This window comes from Pleuronectes platessa, chromosome 2 (assembly GCF_947347685.1).
Source record: "Pleuronectes platessa chromosome 2, fPlePla1.1, whole genome shotgun sequence".
In the NCBI taxonomy this organism is placed as follows: domain Eukaryota; kingdom Metazoa; phylum Chordata; class Actinopteri; order Pleuronectiformes; family Pleuronectidae; genus Pleuronectes; species Pleuronectes platessa.
In genome coordinates, this window is record NC_070627.1 from 21,469,258 (window position 1) to 21,488,576 (window position 19,319).

The 19,319-nt window shown below is 40.3% G+C and overlaps 1 protein-coding gene across 1 annotated transcript; it reads left to right on the plus strand.

The window, feature by feature from the left end:
- The first annotated feature begins 177 nt into the window (after positions 1-177).
- LOC128462178 (monocarboxylate transporter 2) lies at positions 178-18,132 on the plus strand. The gene is made up of 5 exons (XM_053447480.1): positions 178-314; positions 1,288-1,513; positions 6,071-6,214; positions 9,871-10,686; positions 15,143-18,132. The coding sequence occupies exons 2-5, from the start codon at positions 1,297-1,299 to the stop codon at positions 15,346-15,348; spliced, it is 1,383 nt and encodes a 460-aa protein (XP_053303455.1). The 5' UTR covers positions 178-314; positions 1,288-1,296; the 3' UTR covers positions 15,349-18,132.
- The last annotated feature ends 1,187 nt before the right edge of the window (positions 18,133-19,319 follow it).

Here is a 19,319-nt window from a genome sequence, read left to right on the forward strand (position 1 = left end):
AAAGAGAGAAATGAAAGGAAAGGGGGTGAACACTTTCTTACTGTTCATTGTAAATTATTTGAATACACATTGAAATCCTGCATTAACATTCTTGAGTGGGTTATAATTAGGTTTATGATAAAGTCAATGTTGTGAACCCCGTATGTAAAATATGAATGAACTTCACTACAATCAAATGTAACACTAGGGTTGGATCGATGAATGTAGTCAAACCCCCATAGGACGCCGCTGGGCCACGTGACCAGATGTGGAGTGAAGCAGGGGGCTGAAACTTCGTGGACAAGCCGCCGAGCTGTGGAGACGCTGAATGAAAGGTAATGTCCGCTCACACTTTAGAAAACACACGAGTTTATCTGTCTTTAACATTCATAATTCACACTGAGGGTTTCACACCGAGGTTACTGTATATTATGGCTTGCCATAGTGTTTGGTTCATTCCGGTCGTCCACGTGTATCTCCTTTACGTCTTCGTCTTTTCAAACTAAAGCGCCTGAAGTTAAAGAATTGACACGCTAGTTTTTCACATGAGGATAATAAGTGAGCACACTGTTTTTGGTCGTAAATGTGAGTTGTGGTATTTTTCGTAAACAACGTTTAATATACGGAACTAACTACGTGTGTGTGTGTGTGTGTGTGTGTGTGTGTGTGTGCGTGTGCGTGCGCGTGTGTGTGTGCGTGCGTGTTGTGTAAATAACGCTGTGGTCCTCATTAGCCACACACACTGTCACATGCTGTCTGCACTAGATTTTAGTCAAAAATAAGATCATCACTTAAAGGTCACATGTGAGTCAGTATAACTGAGAGCTTGATGTGATGAGTAAAGAAACCTTCTGTGACTCACCAAACTTGTGTGATAGTTTCTGTAAAATGCTTATTTTATGGTCTCTTACAGTCTACTCTTTTTGCATTCATGATATTTGTAATCCAATCTTTCCCTAAAACAAAACAATGAAAAAAAACGTTTTTGTTCGCACGCGTAGCAAAACTATGTCCCATTTTATTTGGGTGTGATATGTTTGTTTTCAGTCTTTTATTTTGAAATTCATTCCAGAGGGATTTGTTCCTTGTAATAATTTGTCAAAGCCCAATATGCCTCACTATTCTATTTTAGTTAAATAAAAGAACAACACAAGAAAAATTTGGAAAGATATTAGACGTGGACAAATATAAACAAAGAATACACATACCATGAGCGGCTTTCAGACATAGCTTACGCTCTACTTTTTGTTCCAGGTATAACATAAATTCAGATAATAAAGTGTCACATATGTTTCTTTCCCCTCTCAGAACGGGAACATGCCGCCCTCACCACCGGACTCGTTGGGCAACAAACCTCTGGATGGCGGTTGGGGCTGGATGGTTGTGTTCGGGGCTCACATTTCCATCGGGTTCGCCTACTCCACGCCCAAAGTCCTGGCCATTTTCTACAAGGCAATCCAAGAGGACTTAGGGGCCAGCTACAGTGAAATAGCATGGATGTCCTCCATCATGCTGGCAGTCATGTATGCAGGCGGTGAGTTGATTCAGTCAGTAAATGCTCGAATAGTCAGTCATTCAAATTCACATTTGTTTAATCATTTTGAAAAAAAATCCTGATTATCAGCAGGATTGTCCACAGATTAATGATCATTGATAGTTAACGTAATACTAACTTATGGATAATGTTCTGGTCCAGAAACTTGTTTCAAACACCGAATTTAGTTAAAACAAATTATTTAAATTAATTTATTGTAGGTTTTCTTTCTCCAAGCGGGATTAAATACAGCAGAAAAGTTAATTCTTTATCTACTTTGCTATCATTGACCAATCATTAGCTGGATATCTGGTGCAGACACAGCCATTGTCAATCACATCACAGCATTTGTAAAGCTCATGTGTCCATTACTAAGTTTTCTCCCTAAATACCTTGGTTGTTTTTCATGATCAAGTAATTCCAAGATTTGTTATGAAACCTCCTGCTGCGAGGAGGCATGGATCAGCCAATCATCTATGTTGGTAAAAGTCAAATGAGTTTTAGAGTGAGACACACATACTTCATGTGCCTCGGTGCTGACCCACCAAGCTCACCTTCAAGCCGTAGCACCGATAATGGTCTGCTGATCAAGAACTGTTAACATTGCCTTATAGCTCCTGTTTTAATTTGCACTTTAACAGACCACAACCTAACCATTGACTGCAGCCTTGCATATCTGTAAGAAGTTAGTGGTTTTTATTTGTACTCATAAAGTCACATAACGGCCAAAATTAGAGAAAGTGAATTCCAGTTTTAGCAAAAATGGAAAAAATCCTTTTTACTGTCTGTCCTTTCCCCAAAGAATGTGTATGGTTGTGCTGTCGACTCATTTGGACATGATAGAAAATTAAGTAATTGACTTCACATGACAGACTGAACCCACTAAAATAGCTGGAGGCTGCGTAATAAGGGGGATGTTGGTCGCATGTACGACTCGCCTGACTTTAATTAAACTATCCACTCTGACACCGTTTGACTATGTCCTTTGAGAGTTTAGCTTTTTTCCTGTTTCTAACTCATTCAAACAGTATATTATTTTAATAACCTGACTGTTGGTAATGCAATGTTTGATCACAACTTGGAGGGACTGTTATAACTCTTACAGACCAGGGAACAGTTATAAGATAAGATGATATTAACCTTTTATTATTCCCACTAAGCAAATTTGCCATGCTAAAGCCCCAATGGGATATACGATGTAAGTACCTGGGTGTTCCCTTAAACAATAAACTGGACAGGGGACCTCTCATGCCAGCACACTCTATAAGAAGGGCCAGAGCAGCCAGTATCTGCTCAGGAGACTGAGGTCTTTTGGAGTGCAGGGGGCGCTGCTGAAGACCTATTATGACTCTGTGGTAGCATCAGACAGTTATTTGCTGGGGCATCAGCATTTCAACTGCTGACAAGTAGAGATTGGATAGACTGATGAGGAGGGCCAGCTCGGTCCAGGGATAACCCCTTGACCCAGTGTGGTGGGACAGAGGAGGATAATGGCGAAGCTGTCTTCTCTGATGGACAACCAGTCCCACCCCCTGCAGGGAACTATTACAGCACTGGGCAGCTCCTTCAGTGACAAACTGATTGACCCCTAGTGTCTGAAGGAGAGGTATCGCAGGCCGTTCCTCCATGCAGCAGTAAGACTGTACAGTCAGCTTTGTACAGTCAGTTATTTTTCAGGCTGATGGATTTTTTCTTCTTTTTTATCAAGAGGTAAACCTGTTTTAAAAAAACTGAAGTAAAGACTTGAGGAAAGAAAGAAAAAACAGTTGGTGACTTCTCTCCAATACATTTAACAATTTTGAGAGCAGCTAAATTGATTGATGAAACAACTCCTCATCCATAGGAATGGAACTGCTTTATTGATGCCAAAACTTATTCATTGAGGGCATCAGATAATTGCACCTTCTCAGTAGATTACTTAGTTATTGGAACCGTGTATTTCTTCTTTTTATCTTTCTTATTTCATCATAAAATTAGCTTGACTCTGTTAGAAATCTGAAAGCTATCTAATGTGTTTGACAACAGTTGGATGACAGCAAACTCAAAACCTCTGGGTTTCTGTGTTGCATCTCATCATTAATGGGGCAATAGTCTCATGCTGTTTGTCAAGGGTTTGTTATTCTCTGCTCATGGAAAAGATTTTAAAACCACAACCTTCACTCAGGAGAGAAAACCAGTCTTTAAACTAATATTAAATAATAATGTGAACATGCTAGTTATCAATTACGACCCTTTTTATCTTGACATATTTTTGGCCCTATTGTCCAGACCTTGGCTAGCCTCAACTAATTCCACTGTTTCAACCATAAGGCAGTTTTGGTGGATTAGTGTCTGACCATAAGGTCAAGATTGGTCAGTGGTTAAAATGTTGCAATATGTCGCTCATTTATACAAAATAAAAGCTTGTTGGGTTGGATGGGTGAATGTCATGCATGTGTTGCAAAAAATCTGCTCCTTGGCCTGTGTCAAATAAGATCCACATGGCTTACCACTGCTTCCACAAGGGTCAAAGCAATCAGAGAAATGTGGATCACTTCTTTTTACAAGCCTGTAAACGTACTTTGGAGAACTCGTTAGCTGACATGAGACGTGCCAAAATAAAAGTCTTGTGTCGTGTCACATGAATTCATCATTGGCCGCTTTCAAGGTTACAGAACAAAAGGGTGTGCGACTCACCTGCACTTAACTCGGAGAGGCCTAACTGGTGAAATATTCCCCTCCACTGTGGCTGAGGCACATGGCTTTATCATATTGTCCTTGGCAAGGCTTCAGCAATGTCACCCAGTGGAGTAGAAAGACAGGGGTATATATCAGAGGAGGGTTCAGCACACTGGGGTCTGATGCCTCGTCCCCGTGGGAGAGGCATGACAGCCTTTTCAGAAAACCTCTGACTCAAGGAGTCCAAATGATAAAGTTATAATGGAAGTGGAAATGGTGAGAGTGTGGGAGATGCCCTATTGTGACACAGCTACAATGAGGAAGATGATCTATGTTTGACCCCTGCAGGCGCCTGGTTAACTGTATAACAGCAGGAGTGATATTTTTGTTTCATGTACAGTAGCTAGAGTGGTACAGCAGGTAAAACTGCTGAGATGTTCTCTACAGTTCAACATGAAACTAGAAAATCTAGTATTTCAAATCCAAGCAATATCTGTAGACATTGATATTGGTCAAAAGGAAAATGTTCTTTTAAAAAACCCTCTTTATGCTGTTTGTCTAAACTGTGTTTTTTGGATTACAGTATTTTGTTTGTGTTAGAACAACACCACTGTGCATTAGAGCATGGTGACATTATAAATAGCTTATAGGCATGTGCATACATTATGTTATACAACAGTTTTAAGGTACATAGGCCTGAGGGAAATTAGACATCTGAAATACACCGATGATGTTCTATTGTTGATGGACACATCTGTTTTTAATTGTGGCCTAAACTGTTTTGATAGCTCAGCTCTTTTTTGACAAATATTTGATTAATGCCATTAGAATAACCTTTTTGTGCTCATACAGATATTTCAGCATTTAGCAGGTGATGAATCAGGTATTTATATCAGAAACGGAAAGGAATTTAGATTTGACTGAAATTACTAATATTCATAATGTGTGTGTATGTGTTTGATAGTCAGCTTGTTGTAGAGTTCTGCCCATATGGTCAAAAACAGATACACGTTGTGAAGTAAATACTATTGAAACATTATCTACACTCAATTTTTGAATTAGTTTGAAAAGGTGAAACCACCCATATACACCAACAGCAAGTAAGGTAATACAAACTTAAATTCAACTTGGTGCGTATGTCTACCTTAAGAAATTGACAGGTAATCATGATATATAAACATGTTATTAAGAAGGAAATGTAAAGAATATGGTTACAGACATGTTGGCACATTTGAAGTTATACAAAACATACACAGATAAACATATCTAAGACAAAAGTGGTTTCATCACATGCTAAGAAATTGATAATCAGATCTGGTAAAAATCCTGGAGAAGACAGTAGGTGTTTGTCTAATATTGAATCATCTTACGGTTGACCGGGCTGTTTTCAGTTATCACCATCCACACACACGCTCCTCCTACCACTGCCGTGAGAAGCAGCAGCATGTGAAGCCTTCAATAACCATGGCAGCCTTTGTATTAGTTTGAACCCTCTACCCATTTTCTATGTTTGAGTTAAATTATTATGTATTCAAAGGATTGGTCCTGGTACCGAGGAGAATAATGACTTTTTCATTATGGCACGCTGCTGAAAGGCTGGTGCTGGAGCTTCACTCTTTCAGGCAAGGTTATGAGATGGAGGGAAGACTGACAGAATATAAAAGGCTGTTTAATTGCTGATTGATCACAGAGTGTAGTATTCTACATTATCAGGGGGAGTATAATGAATCGCCAAGTTGCTTTGCAGTAAATGCAAAAATACAGAGGTGTTCCATCACTCAGTCGATTGAGGACCTGTTCTCTGAGTCCTTGAACACGAACAGAGTGGAAGTTAAATGTTAAAACTGTTGTATAGAGATTTAACCTTTAAATGTTGATACTTTCTCTTCTTCTGTGCAGGACCTGTAAGCAGTATGTTGGTCAAACGCTTTGGAAGCCGACCAATGGTGATGCTGGGTGGACTGATGTGTGGGGCCTCTATGGTAACGGCTTCCTTTGGAAACTCCATCGTTTACATCTACTTTTTCATCGGCGTCATTGGAGGTACAGTGTATATTGTTTTATGAAATATTGGTATTTTTTAAAAGTTTCATGTGACACTGCTTCACCACTTTTATAGACCCTGCTACTTCGATGTAGAACTTGAGAATCTATAGTAAATTAGACATTGATCAGACTTGGTATCAACATCCGTCCTGAGGGATCTGATCACAAGTGGACAAGTACATGTGTTCACGCCTGGCATTACCATGCGTCCTGAATGTGTCTCCTGTGACCACTTGTGATCACTTCCCTGCTCTATAGGCCAATTATAACTTACCTAATTTCTGTTCATAAAGACTAAATGATGTCGTTTTTACCCAGTCTGCGTTTACAGATGTGTCAGAGTCAGGAGCTGAATTAAAGATTTGACCAATTTGAGAAAAAATATCAATCACTTTGTGTTGATCAAAGTTGATATTGTGGCCACAAACAAATTAACGTATGGACACTGAGAAGCATAAATATGTTTGATTAATTGTGAAACTATAGTGGGCCAGAGGACACCAGCTGGGCTGAAGGTCCTTCATATGTTGCCCAGGATGCATTTGCATTCACACAGTGGAAATAATGTGACCGCATGCATCAGAGATAACTTCAGAATGTGGTTTGAGATATCGGATCTCAGGACTCATTCAGGATGCATATTGGTGTGTTCAGACCTGAACTTATTTCTTACCACTTGTGATTGGATCACTCTGGACGATTGTTAATGAGTTGTGAACGGCTGTGATCTCTTGGTTGACCAACAACAATCACAGCATCCAGTAAACGAGCCAGCTAATTTCACAATATGGATTACAGTCTTACTCACTTTCTTTCTTTCTTACCATTTCCATCAGCCCTAGTCAAGCCCCCATGTGGTTGGGAGGTTGGCAGCCTGCCTCCTTTCAGATTCTGTCACGACAATAGGGTTACCACACCAGCCTCTCCTGACTGGGCTGCTGTGCAGTTTGTCAGGGGCCCCTGGCACCTGCCCCGGCTCCTGGGGCTGCGGTTAGAGCACTGAGGGGAACAGAGGCAGGACAGTAATTAAGACAGAAGTGTCCCTGATCCCAGAGAGCATGGTCCTAACGTGGCCCTCTGTACTCTCCCATAGGCTACCATTATGGACGTCACATGGGGCTTCCCTGCCACCCAGTGAGGCTCATTACCCTGCCAAGGACTGCTGTGGAGGATTAATAGGCCCAGCAAGTGGCCAGACCACGTGTGGTGCCTGGAAGCATGTTTGAGCCCTGCTCTGCTCCCCGGTGCCCTGGCACACTGACACAAAGGCATCGGGAAGACTTACCTAGCAGACATGCTCACACGTGCACACATGCATGCACAGATGCGGACGGATTCAAAGTGATAACCAATTAGCTGAAAAACTTTACAGATTCAGTGAGTGGCTCGCAGAAAGCAATTATCCTCATGTCCTGTAGGAGAGGATGGATTTTGAAGTAGGCATGAACAATAAAGGTCCGGCTTATTGTCATTAGACAAGGTTGCAGAAAGCAGTTGTGGATTCATACAAGGCGCAGAGGTCGGCGTATAGACATTCAATCTCTGAAAGGTTCATATTTTAAAGTATGTGGGGCAACAGAGGACGTTCAAGTGATAAATTGCTCAAGAAGTAGGTTTAATAGAGCAAAAAAAGTTGTAATAGAGACAGTAGACATCAAAAATGGTAAAAAAAAAGAAAGAAAGTTAGCCGTGCAATGCTTACGAAATAGTGTGCAGGGTGTAGTGGATTCTTTAGTAAAGCTCTTACACAAGGAATATTTGAGAGGCAGTGGTTTATTAAGCTGTTTTATTTTGCCTTTTGTTCCTAAAGAGGTTTGTTGTTCAAATCCCAAGGGGGCAGTTCCTCCGATTCGGTCACCTGTGTTTCCAACAAATGGAGATAGAATAAAGGACGAGAAGTTCCGAGATATCATCCCGGATACCATTCAATGCAGTGGTTTAAAAGCAAATTCAATAATCTTAAAATCCATCTGTACTTGTGTTATTCTCTACGGTAACCAGTGAGACGAGGCCAGTTCAGAGAAGAGAGGGGTATCTTTTCTGCATTTTGAAGCAGCGTCAGGCGAAACAAGGCTGACTGACTTTATTTGTCCTGCATAGAGAGACCTGCAGTAGTCAAGGAGAGAGGAAACAAAAGCATGAATTATAGCATATACAGCACCTATAACAACTTTGATTTGAATATCTAATTGTAAATCTGAGGTGTCGTGTCCTTGTTACTGCACCTTTGAATATGTATAAAAAAAGTATGCATGAATAGACCGGGAAAAAGATGCGCCCTCTGGAGTCTATGGTCGCATCAGCGTGATGTGTCTTTTTTTTGTGTTTTTTAAGTCCAATGTACTGTGAAAAATGAATTAGATGGTCATATATGTAATGTTGTGTTGTGGGGAAATAAATCAAATACTAAGGCAAACCTTTTTTAAGAGGTGTATATAAGGGTAAAATCTAAATGTCAAGTTATACCTCACCAAGTTCCCAACAGTCCTTATGCATTAGAGCCATACCTTTGTTTGTATCTGCATCACATTTTCTACACTCATAAATGTCAGTCCCATAAATTAGTTTTTGGTCATCAAGGGTCATGATTTACAAAAAAATATGGACAACACCAAAAGAACTCACAATGTTAAAGAAAGTGAGAAAAAAAAACGAAATAAATCCAGGATCCGCCCCCTGATTTGGATCCTCACCAAAATATAAAAGGGTTGTTCTCCGAACCCACGTCACATCTTTCATGATGATCCATTCAGTAGTTTTTGCATAATCCTGAAAGCTAACACACAGAAAGACAAACGCAGAAGAAAACAACCTCTTTCAGTCTTTAATATCGTTCCATACCTTCCTAATGGAAATGAACTACCAATGAAACCAGAAGATGCCACTTCATGCTGGTTTATGATTGGATGGCCAAAGATTTCCTCCACTGTTCAGAAATGTTTGCCTACCTGTCACAAATCTGATAACATGTCAAACACACACATTGACTAACAGTGCTTTGATTAACTTGTTACGTAACACAGTTAAAATATTGATCCAGTTACTCAGAGAAACCACATTATTTTTGATTACATAAATAAATAATAACCTTCTTAATAATAAATGTAGTTGTATAGCACCTTTCAAAACAGCGATTAAAAAAATCAAAGAGAGCAAATAATAAAAATCTAAAATATATGACAGCGGATAAAATCATTTAAAAGTGATGGCAAAAGAAAAGGATAAAAGAAAGACAAAAAACACATCATGCTACTCCTCTGTTTGAACAGACTTAGAGTAGAACAACTTTTTTCCAAGAGCTTTCTCTTGGAACCAGAGGAATGGGTCGACAGACAGATACAGCAGCCCGACACCAACCTGTAGCTCTCCATCTTGGATTGATTTATTGATAAAAACACTGGCGAGTGAACATGTTACCCAGACTGTCTAATTTCTCTCCATTTAACTGGAGAAGTCTTTTCTGAATTAATTCAGCTTTCTGTAATGACATTTTAGCTGCCACAACTGAAATGAAATGGAACCCTAATGAGCAACATGCCGAATCGCTCTTAATTTAATCTAGCAAGTGCCCTTTGGAGTTTGGGTTCAACAAGAGTTTCTTACTGAATATTTTTGTAAAGTTACTGTGTATTCATTTATTTTTCTTCACACAGGTTGTGGACTTTCCTTGAATCTGAATGCATCCCTCACCATCATCAGCAAATATTTCTTGGCCAGACGTCCTCTAGCCAACGGCCTGGCGATGGCCGGCAGTCCGGTGTTTCTTTGTTTAGTGGCTCCTCTAAACCAATATTTGTTGGATAGGTTTGGCTGGAGAGGAAGTCTGCTCATCCTCGGGGCTCTGATGCTTAATTGTTGTGTCGCCGGGGCCCTGATGAGACCAGTTCTTCTGCCCAGTAAGACAAACTCTTGTGCATCACAGAAGATGCTGGAAGAAGAGCCAAACAAGTGCAGCACTAAGGTACAAGGAGGCTGCATGAAAGAGGCTAAGAACTTTTTGAATTTGTCATTATTCAAGGATCGAGGCTTCGTCTTTTACCTCATAGGAAACATGATGTTCATCTTCGGTGCCTATGCGCCCATCGTGTTCCTGCCGGACTATGCCATGGAACAGGGTGTAGACAAGTACTCTGCGGCCTATCTGCTCTCTATAATGGGCTTTGTGGACATGTTTGTTCGTCCTGGCACCGGCCTGTTGGCCAACAGCAAGTGGATCAGGCCCAGAATCCAGTACTTCTTCAGTTTTGCCATGATTTTCAACGGTACTTGCCACTTACTGTGCCCGCTGCTGAATTCCCATGCCTTCCTGATAGGATACACAGTGTTTTTCGGCATTGGTTTTGGCATGGTCTTCGCCCTCATATTTGAATGCCTGATGGACCTGATGGGAAGTCAGCGCTTCCCCAGCGCTGTTGGAATGGTCACCATCATCGAGTGCTTCCCCATGCTACTGGGACCACCTACTGCAGGTAACTATACACACTCCACATAAACTCTCCATTTCACAAAACACAGAATCTGTCTGACTGGTACAGATAAACAGATAAAGTCATTAGTCTGAATAAGACACTAACATGTACACAGTTTTTTTCCGCACAGTAGCTCCAGCAGTCATGTCTCCTTGATAACATCACTGCCTGTCACAGAGCTTAACAGATCATATAAACAAAATGGAAATTATTGATTTATAGATTAAATTATTCTCTTGATAGCTATTGTTAGTGGGGATTTGTGTTATTATTTTATTTCACAGCATAAATTCTGAATTACTGAAATTATTTTGCTTCAATGTACAAATAGGAGAAATAGCTCTTATTTCTCCTATTGGGGAGTCGTACAGCCAATGCAGTACGACTCCATCACTTCTGTGTCTGAGAGAGCTTTAGATGAAAGTGTTGGATACATATCTTCACGGTCAGAATTACTGTGTAATCAGGTTGATAGTTTACCCTCTTTGCGTCAGTGACATTTTAAAGACTGGTGCAGTTTTTGAAAATCCCACTGTAAAACATTCTTCTGTTGATTCAGTAAAAACAGAGGCTTTGTATGTAATGATATACACTGTCTTTGAGAAGGGAACCATTAAAGAAAACAGTTTTTCAGTAAGAATTTCTCATCAATCGAGCATAAGCACTTTGAATTGAGGCAGGCAGAGAAGAAGTTCTTCAAGCATGTGAATTTATTGAAGCTTAATGCTAATGCTAAAGCTACTTTGTTGTGAAAAGGTCTTTAAAAACATTCACATATACAGATGTCTAATAAACTGTATAACAAGTACAGCGCAGCTCCACATCTTGAATATCAGTGCATTTCTACAAAGTGACATCACTGATACATATGGCTATAAGTTGGTTAAGTAAAACTTCATAAAAGTTATGAGGCCAACTGAGTATAAATGTATTTACATTGATTGTTGTATTGTATTGTCTGAATGTAAACTTGTAAAAAGTGCTTTATAGACCTTGAACAATTATGAATTTGTCTGACAGTGTGGTAGAATAGCTTGGGAATCAACTGCCCCTTTATTCGGTAATAAAATGGATCAATCGATTGGTTAAAGGTCCAGTGTAAGATTTAGGTGAAAGTAATCTATTGGCTATTGAATATAAAATAATCCTATTGATGTTTTCACACGTGTTTGACCAACTTAATTCTAGGAATTGTTGTTGTCTTTACCCTAGAACGGGCTCTTTATATTGAAGCAATGTAGGGTAACAATATGTGCAGGTCCTCTATACAGACACCACCATGTTTTTCACAGTCAAACCCGCTAGAGGTCAACAAATTCTACACACTGAACCTTTAATAAGTGAATCTTTTGCAAAATAATTTGCATCTTTTGATTAATAATTATCAGCCTCCAAAATAGGCCAGATTTGTTTTAAACGAAGATTAATGAATCATCTTTGAAGAAATCAATGAAAATGTTAAAATGCACTCTTTCTCGGAGTGTTAAAGACTTTGTGGAAATAAAAATCTGGATCCAACCCCTGATCCACACCACATTTTAATGGTTTGTTCCTTGACCCATACCACATCCTTCCAACGAGTGTAGTTCCAGTTTCTGCTAGAAACAGAAAATCAAATGCGGATGGAAACATAACCTCCTTGGGAGAGGTAATTATTTTGCTGGATTCACACCGATGATGAAAAAAAGACGATGCTCATAAAGTTCAATTCAACATGTTGCAGTTTGTTGTCTGGTGATTCACCATTTGCTTAAACCCTTAACTCTTAACCCTTTTCTCAAATAGGTGAAAATAAAATCACAAAAATATAGACATTAAGCATTGCAGTAACCACAGGACTTTCATATTATTTGTCTCTATAATCCTACACACTGCCCTCACAGAGGTCCACATTAAAACATCCTTCTGCACGTGTAATGAGTATTAGTGTTATGCAGTTTAAATCTGTTTAATGGCACACAGAAGCTTCCTCACCAGTAACTGATGTGCTGTATGTGCAACAATCCGTATGCCAACTCTTGAGTTCGTTCAGTGTCCCTGACAAATACACAGAGGACGTCGAGTACCTGCTCATCAGCTGTGCATATCGTCCCAGTGACAAACTTCTCTGTTGCCTCAAACTCAGTTTTTAATGAGGTGAAAATTTATAGGCCCCCAGTTTGTCTGGTGCGACTGTGTTCCGAGGCGCTCATTTAATAGGGTAAATAAGTGCCTCCCTGCACGTCTAGCGTTCTCCTCCAGAGGGCACAATCGTTATTTCTCCCCCAACTCCGCTGCTTGTTACTGCTCCCTCAAAACCTGCGGGTCAATCCAATTAGGAGAAGGCGAGGTAAGTGGGTGTAATTAGCCTTTTGCTGTGGGTGTTTAATGACGCTCGGTTCAAACTCTCGTCGTCAAAGTTCTGTACCTGGGCCATAATTAAGCTGTGAATGCATTATAAATAGGTGGCTACACCAAATGGACTTAATTACTGCTCAGCCAATAAGGGATAGTCTTAATGAGGCCTATGTCATCAGCGTACACGCATCAGATGAGTGCTATCAATCAGACGAGGCAGCTGTCATTGAGATTCTTGGAACTGATCCAATCGCAGAGTGACCCCTGCCAGTGTCCAACTGTGAGTGCACACACGCACACAAACATCATCACAATCTGTCGTAAAGATGATAATTAGTGTACTTAAGATGAACAAGGAAGGAAACTGCCCTATAAAATTAATCGATTGTATGGTACGCAATAAAGGTGCCTCTTACAATGTTAGGTAAAACTCTCAGCAGTCAGAACAAAAGCTGAAGTTTGCTGATGAGGTGAAAATAAATTGCAGTGGTGGCATCTAACAAAGTACATTTACTTAGTTACACCTAAGTACATTTTTCAGGTATCTGCTGTACTCAAGTAGATTTATCTTCAGGTAATTTTCACTTCTACTCTTCTACATACATCAGCAAATGTCTGTGCTTGCTACTACATTTTCTACAAGACACAGAGTTACATCTTTTAAGATTTTTAGAAGTCATCAATGATGAAAGGAGAATTGATTCAATCAAAGGGGGGCGAAAACATAAGACTCCGCCTCCTTTTAACGAGAGCAAATCGCAGCAGCAGCATCATCACACATACGAGCCCTAATGATGTAGTAGATCACAGATAATTGCATTAGGGAGCAGGCTATGCTTGGCAAGTTACTTTTACTTTTAATACTTTAAATATACTAAAAGCAAGTACTTACTTTTTCTCAAGTGGAAAACTTAAAGCAGTACTTTAACATATACTTGAGGACATCTTTGTCTATTTATGTGTACTTTAATTTAAGTACAATGTTAAGCACTTCCTCCACACTGAAAAACTGGACACTGTTTTTTTATTTTCAAATTATGCAGTTGAATAAACCCCGGTCTCTGATTAGCAGGAGCAAGTGTCTCACTACAGGAACACCTCCTGACCTCATCAGAAGCGCAATAACATATCCGCTTCCCAAATTGGCTGGCTGACTGCCTCTGTCAGGAAGAGACTTCATCTTTATATAATATATGATAAAAGGGATTCTCTCATCGATTTCTGTCAGTTCCATTCCAGAAAGGTCATTTATGAGATCACTGTAGATCTAAAGGAACGAAAAAGCAAAGGAGTGTGATACTTCGAGCCATTTGATGTTTAAAAACACAATTTATGGCAAAAATGCTAATATTCATGCTCACTAAAGGTGTGCAGCTTCACGTTTTCCTCCAGCTTTTCATCATGAAAACCTTTGGGAAGCAGAAACTGGCTTTCATCCAGACAACCATCTACTCATTAAAGTCCAGCTGGCTACTTCATCACACACATTTTTGGTTCTAATTAAAACAGTTTTGCTTAACAATTCGCTATGCATGTTCATTTTACCACAACCAGCTTCCATAAAGATGTGAGCCTGATGACAATTTCTCATTTAATTATGTTCTGAAATGGTATAAATGGGGATTTTAATTGACCTGAACACACAGACCATCATAGATTCAGAGAGATGGCAACACTCGGCCATCGATCCATATCTGGAGGTGAGTCAGTGTTTGGGGGTCGGGGAGGATGCAGTTAAGTCTCTGAAAACCTGGAAGCTTACGTCTGATCTACACAGCATTTGTCACTTGTCTGCAGACCTGGTCTCGGTATTTATGGCTCTCAGAATGGGCCTCTCCTCTGATTCGTTTTGGTAGCAGTCGTCCAAATAGCTTTCCCAGAGTTGCAGTGAGAGCCAGGAAGGGTGTAATGGCCCTCTGTCGTTTCTGACACGGCTCTTGTCAGTCTGGCTCCACTTCACGCTCTCTCTCTTTCACACATAAGCCAAATCTGAGTTTGGTCTTGCTCGTCCTCACCGAACATGTCAAGTTGGTCAAATGAAGATACTATTCAGTGACATATTGTCTTTTGCTTGTCATGATGGACCAGGAGTTTGAAATATCATAATTTCTCCACACAGGTTTACTGAGGGACATCTGCGGTGACTACAAGTACCTTTTCTTCATGTGCGGCTCAGTGATCGTGGCCGGCGGACTCTTTCTCTTCGTGACAAACATCTACAACTACCACATGCTAGATAAAGAGAAGACGGAAAAGGACAGGGAGCAGAAAGAAAACCCCTCAGAGAACCAGGAGCAGGTGAGCCTCTCAGAGGCACAGATATAACGTAAACCTGAGATATTGATGGAAGGAACTGAGCCCTCTACTGAAGAGGTGAATCCACAGAAATCCACCAAATTAAATGTATGCCCCTTGTTCAACCTGGATTCTAGGGGGTCATAAGTATAGTGCTGCTGGAGTGGACAGGTTGACCCTGTACCATTTTGTTTTCTCTAAGTGAGGAAATACAAATTTTGTGCTGCCAATAGAGGACCAATAAAAACATGTGTAGCGGTAGCTCCCAGAGGCCTTTGGGCTATATAGTGAATTTTTTATTATATCAAAACAACGTAGACTAGTAAAGATGAAAAGGCAGAAAATCATCCCCCCACACAACATTCAGTCCTTCTGCCGGTTTCTTTATTTGTAATGAAAGAAACATTACAACACCTTCTTGTTAAACCTATGCTGCATCCACAGAGCCTGCTGGAAATGAAAGCTCGGTTTCACACTCAACTCTGTTACATGAGCTTGACCTCTGCAACCTTTTCTCTTTGATAGACCATTGCATTCCCTAAGCACCTAAGCACCTTCTCTGGTGCAGCCAACACTTGGAAAAAAGGTGTAACTATGGATGTAGATACAGCCTGGAAACCAGACCAATCAGCAGGCTCATATTAATTAAACAGATGAGCCCCCCCTCCCCCCCAATTCAGACTGATTTCCATCTGTCCTGAAACTGATCGAGCCAACCACAACAATTTATCTAAAATGTGGCAGGTTTGATACAAAGAGTGACACGAGCATTTACGCTAACAAAGAGATGGCTACTACTGTTGAATCCACTAGAGACATTATTCAACAAACAACAACAAAAGAAAAACAACTGCTGTTCGCCGTTGTCTGTTTACATATTTTTGTTACTCTGATACACGTTTGTTACTCTGATTGGATGTATGTCTGATCCGCCACCAGTGATAACACCCCTTGAAAATCGAAGCGGTCTGGCAATGCCCAAATAGCCTAGTCATTACTGTGGCGTAACATTTCTTGCTGGTCTGGTTTCTCTAGGAGTGTCATTGGCAACTCTCCATCGATTGTTTTAACTTAGAATTTAATCCACTCACCAGTATTAACTAAATCAGTTGCAAGTTCTGCAGGAAGCTCCTATCACTTTCAATGGAGTCTAAATCTAGATACTTTTAAAAATAAATCTTGGAAACTTTTTATAAAGTCTACCTGAAACTGAAAGAATGAATTATAAACATTTTTGAAGGATTCTGTTTCTTAAACTGATTTAAGTCATTTTATTTTTTTTATTTTTAACGACAATCATCCTGTCATACCTCATTCAGCTGTATGAAAAAGCAGTTAGAAAAGTTTTGGTGATCGTTTTTAGCAGCAAATATGACCACATTACAATAGTTATTTATAAAACAATTAACAACAAGGGAAGATAATGTCCCTGTTCATACTTATGGCCAAATATAGATTGAGGGCAGGTCTATATTTCCTCCCACTGTTCAAAACTGAAGCCAAGCAACCACGGATAATGATGAACACCTGAGCAAACATCACAGTGGTAAGAAATACCCAAACTGACAGAAACCATGTTTGAGAGAAATTTAACATGTTCTTGAACTTTTTTGTTTGGTTTATGTCCAATCTGCTAACATGGAGGAGTCATGGTTTAAAGGCTATTCTAACCACCAGGGGGAGAAAGTGTGTTTTGGGTTCACTTTTTGTATGTCATGTCGTCCATCTTTGTATACAGTCATTGGCTCATACACAAAAATTGCTTCATTTACGTTTAGAACCTACCTCCATGTCAACAGGTTGGTGAGGGATGATGAGAACAGCTGACTGTAGACATGCTTTTTCTTGGGGAGGTCTTGACTTGACAGTGAGAAGGTATGAACCAGCTTAATGTAAAAAGTACTGTCTCACTGTCTCGGCCGAGTGAACCATCCACCTACTGTTGTCCATTTGTTTGTTTGCACCTTAGAGGTCATTTTAAGGAATAGCAGTGTGTGCAGAGGACACACTGCCTCTTTCTTACCACTGCTCTTTATTGCTACCACTGGATTGTGTATGTGCTGTATTCCTTTGGCTTCACTGTATTACATTGAATGACTGTGGCTAATAAAGGCAGCTAGCCTCATTATGTGAGGGTAAATCTGAGTTAATGAAATGCAGGAGTTGTTCTGTCACATGGTCATGAGCGCACATGTCTGCTTTTGTTTCCTGTTATTCTTCACCGTTTGTATCAAAATCGTATCCCTCTATAAAAATATGTAAGCGCGCATATTATGTTCCTCATGCTTTTCCTTTTTAGTTGGTCAAACAGCTTTTATCTGAACATAAAAGTTCTGCTCCAACAGAAAAAATGCTGTACACGAACCTCCTGAAATGTCTTGTTTGCATTTTTTCCTTTTTTTTTTTTCATAAAGCGTCTGCGTCATCATAAGATTTCCACCTCCAGGCAGTTTTCCCTCTGATATAGATGTTACAAAGTTCTTATGTTACATGAGAAATATAAGGGCTACAAAATACAAACTGTGAAATGTCCTGCTCAAGTTGTTTGGTCTCTCAGCTGGTTCACGAGAACCGACATTGCTACAGTATTAAGCTTTTTGGGAGGAAGGCCCAGAACTAAGATCTGTCTCAGACAGAGGGAGATACATGAACCAGTCAATGGTCAGAATGTGGGCACTTTAACTGTTGTTGTGGTAACTTCATAGGACTGGCACCAGATCTTTTGTACTTGGAAGTGTGTACCTTATAAAATCAGCAATACATTTTGTTCATGAAATGTTTTACCTGCCATTAAAGACATAGATGTTTATCCTTCTTTATTTACTGTCAATTTATTTTACATTCAGTACTGAAGTGTGTAATAAGAAAACATTTCATCAAATGAAAGGCATCGACGCAAGTGAAACTCTGACCTGAGGAAATCCCTCAAATCACAATCTACCACACAACCTCCACGACAATTTTTCACGACAATTAGAAGACTGGGAAACAAGTTTGGAAATGTCAGCAGCTTAAGGGCGTGAGCACCTAATGAAGCAAGGCCCAAATGTTCCAGGCTAGTGCCCCGAGCTGCATGGAGTCTGACACACATCAGCAAATCAGTGGGCCAATAAATTAGAAATGCACGGGCAAACACACATACACACTTTTTTTTGCCATCTACTGTCCCTTAGCTTTGTATTATGCAAGGTCTTTGGACATGACAAGGTGGAAAGGTACCCCTGAGACGAGGTGATGGGTGCTGCTGCGGCTGGGAATCTGTTTATCATTATTATATTTCTCGCTCACCCCCTGCCTCCCTCTGGCCTGCTGACCCTCCTCTGCAGGCTGCCCTCCCCATAATGTGTGTTCCTGCGGACCCTCATGACCGCGTCCTCCATGCTCAATGCTAAAGAAGACATCTGGGTCTCCAGAGGGCCTTGGAGGTGGTCGGGTGACTTGGCAGTGCTGGTTGAAGAATAGTGTAGCACAAACAAAAAATAGAATTATGAATAACATGCCTACGGGTAGTTACAGTAATGTTGGTTATGTCATGTCGCATGTATGTTTTTTTCTGTTTAAAGGTTAACAAGAGCCTCCTCAGTAGAGAAATGCTCCCTGTGGCGTCCACAGCTCTTACCGTTTGGTTTTGGGCGCCTTGCTAAAGACGCCTCATGCAGTCAGATAGACGCTCAGTTCAGAGGTTGTTTGCTGACTCTGCTGCAAAATGTAATTTAATTGTGTGTGTGTGTGTGTGAGAGAGAGAGAGAGAGTGAGACTCACCTCTTAATGAGGACTACAATTAGAATGTATCACCATGTATCAGCAGTAATTGACAGCTCTCAGTTAACTGTCAGCTGGTGTTAAACAAGTACCCAACTTCAGGAGCCTGATTGTAATTGGGTATCAATCTTCATGAAAACATCCCAGCTTGTGCCCTGTGAACAAATTTTTTTTTTTTTGTGTTCAGCAGCCTCTACCTTAACAGAGCGAGTGCGGACAGGAGAGCGCCGTGTGGATGT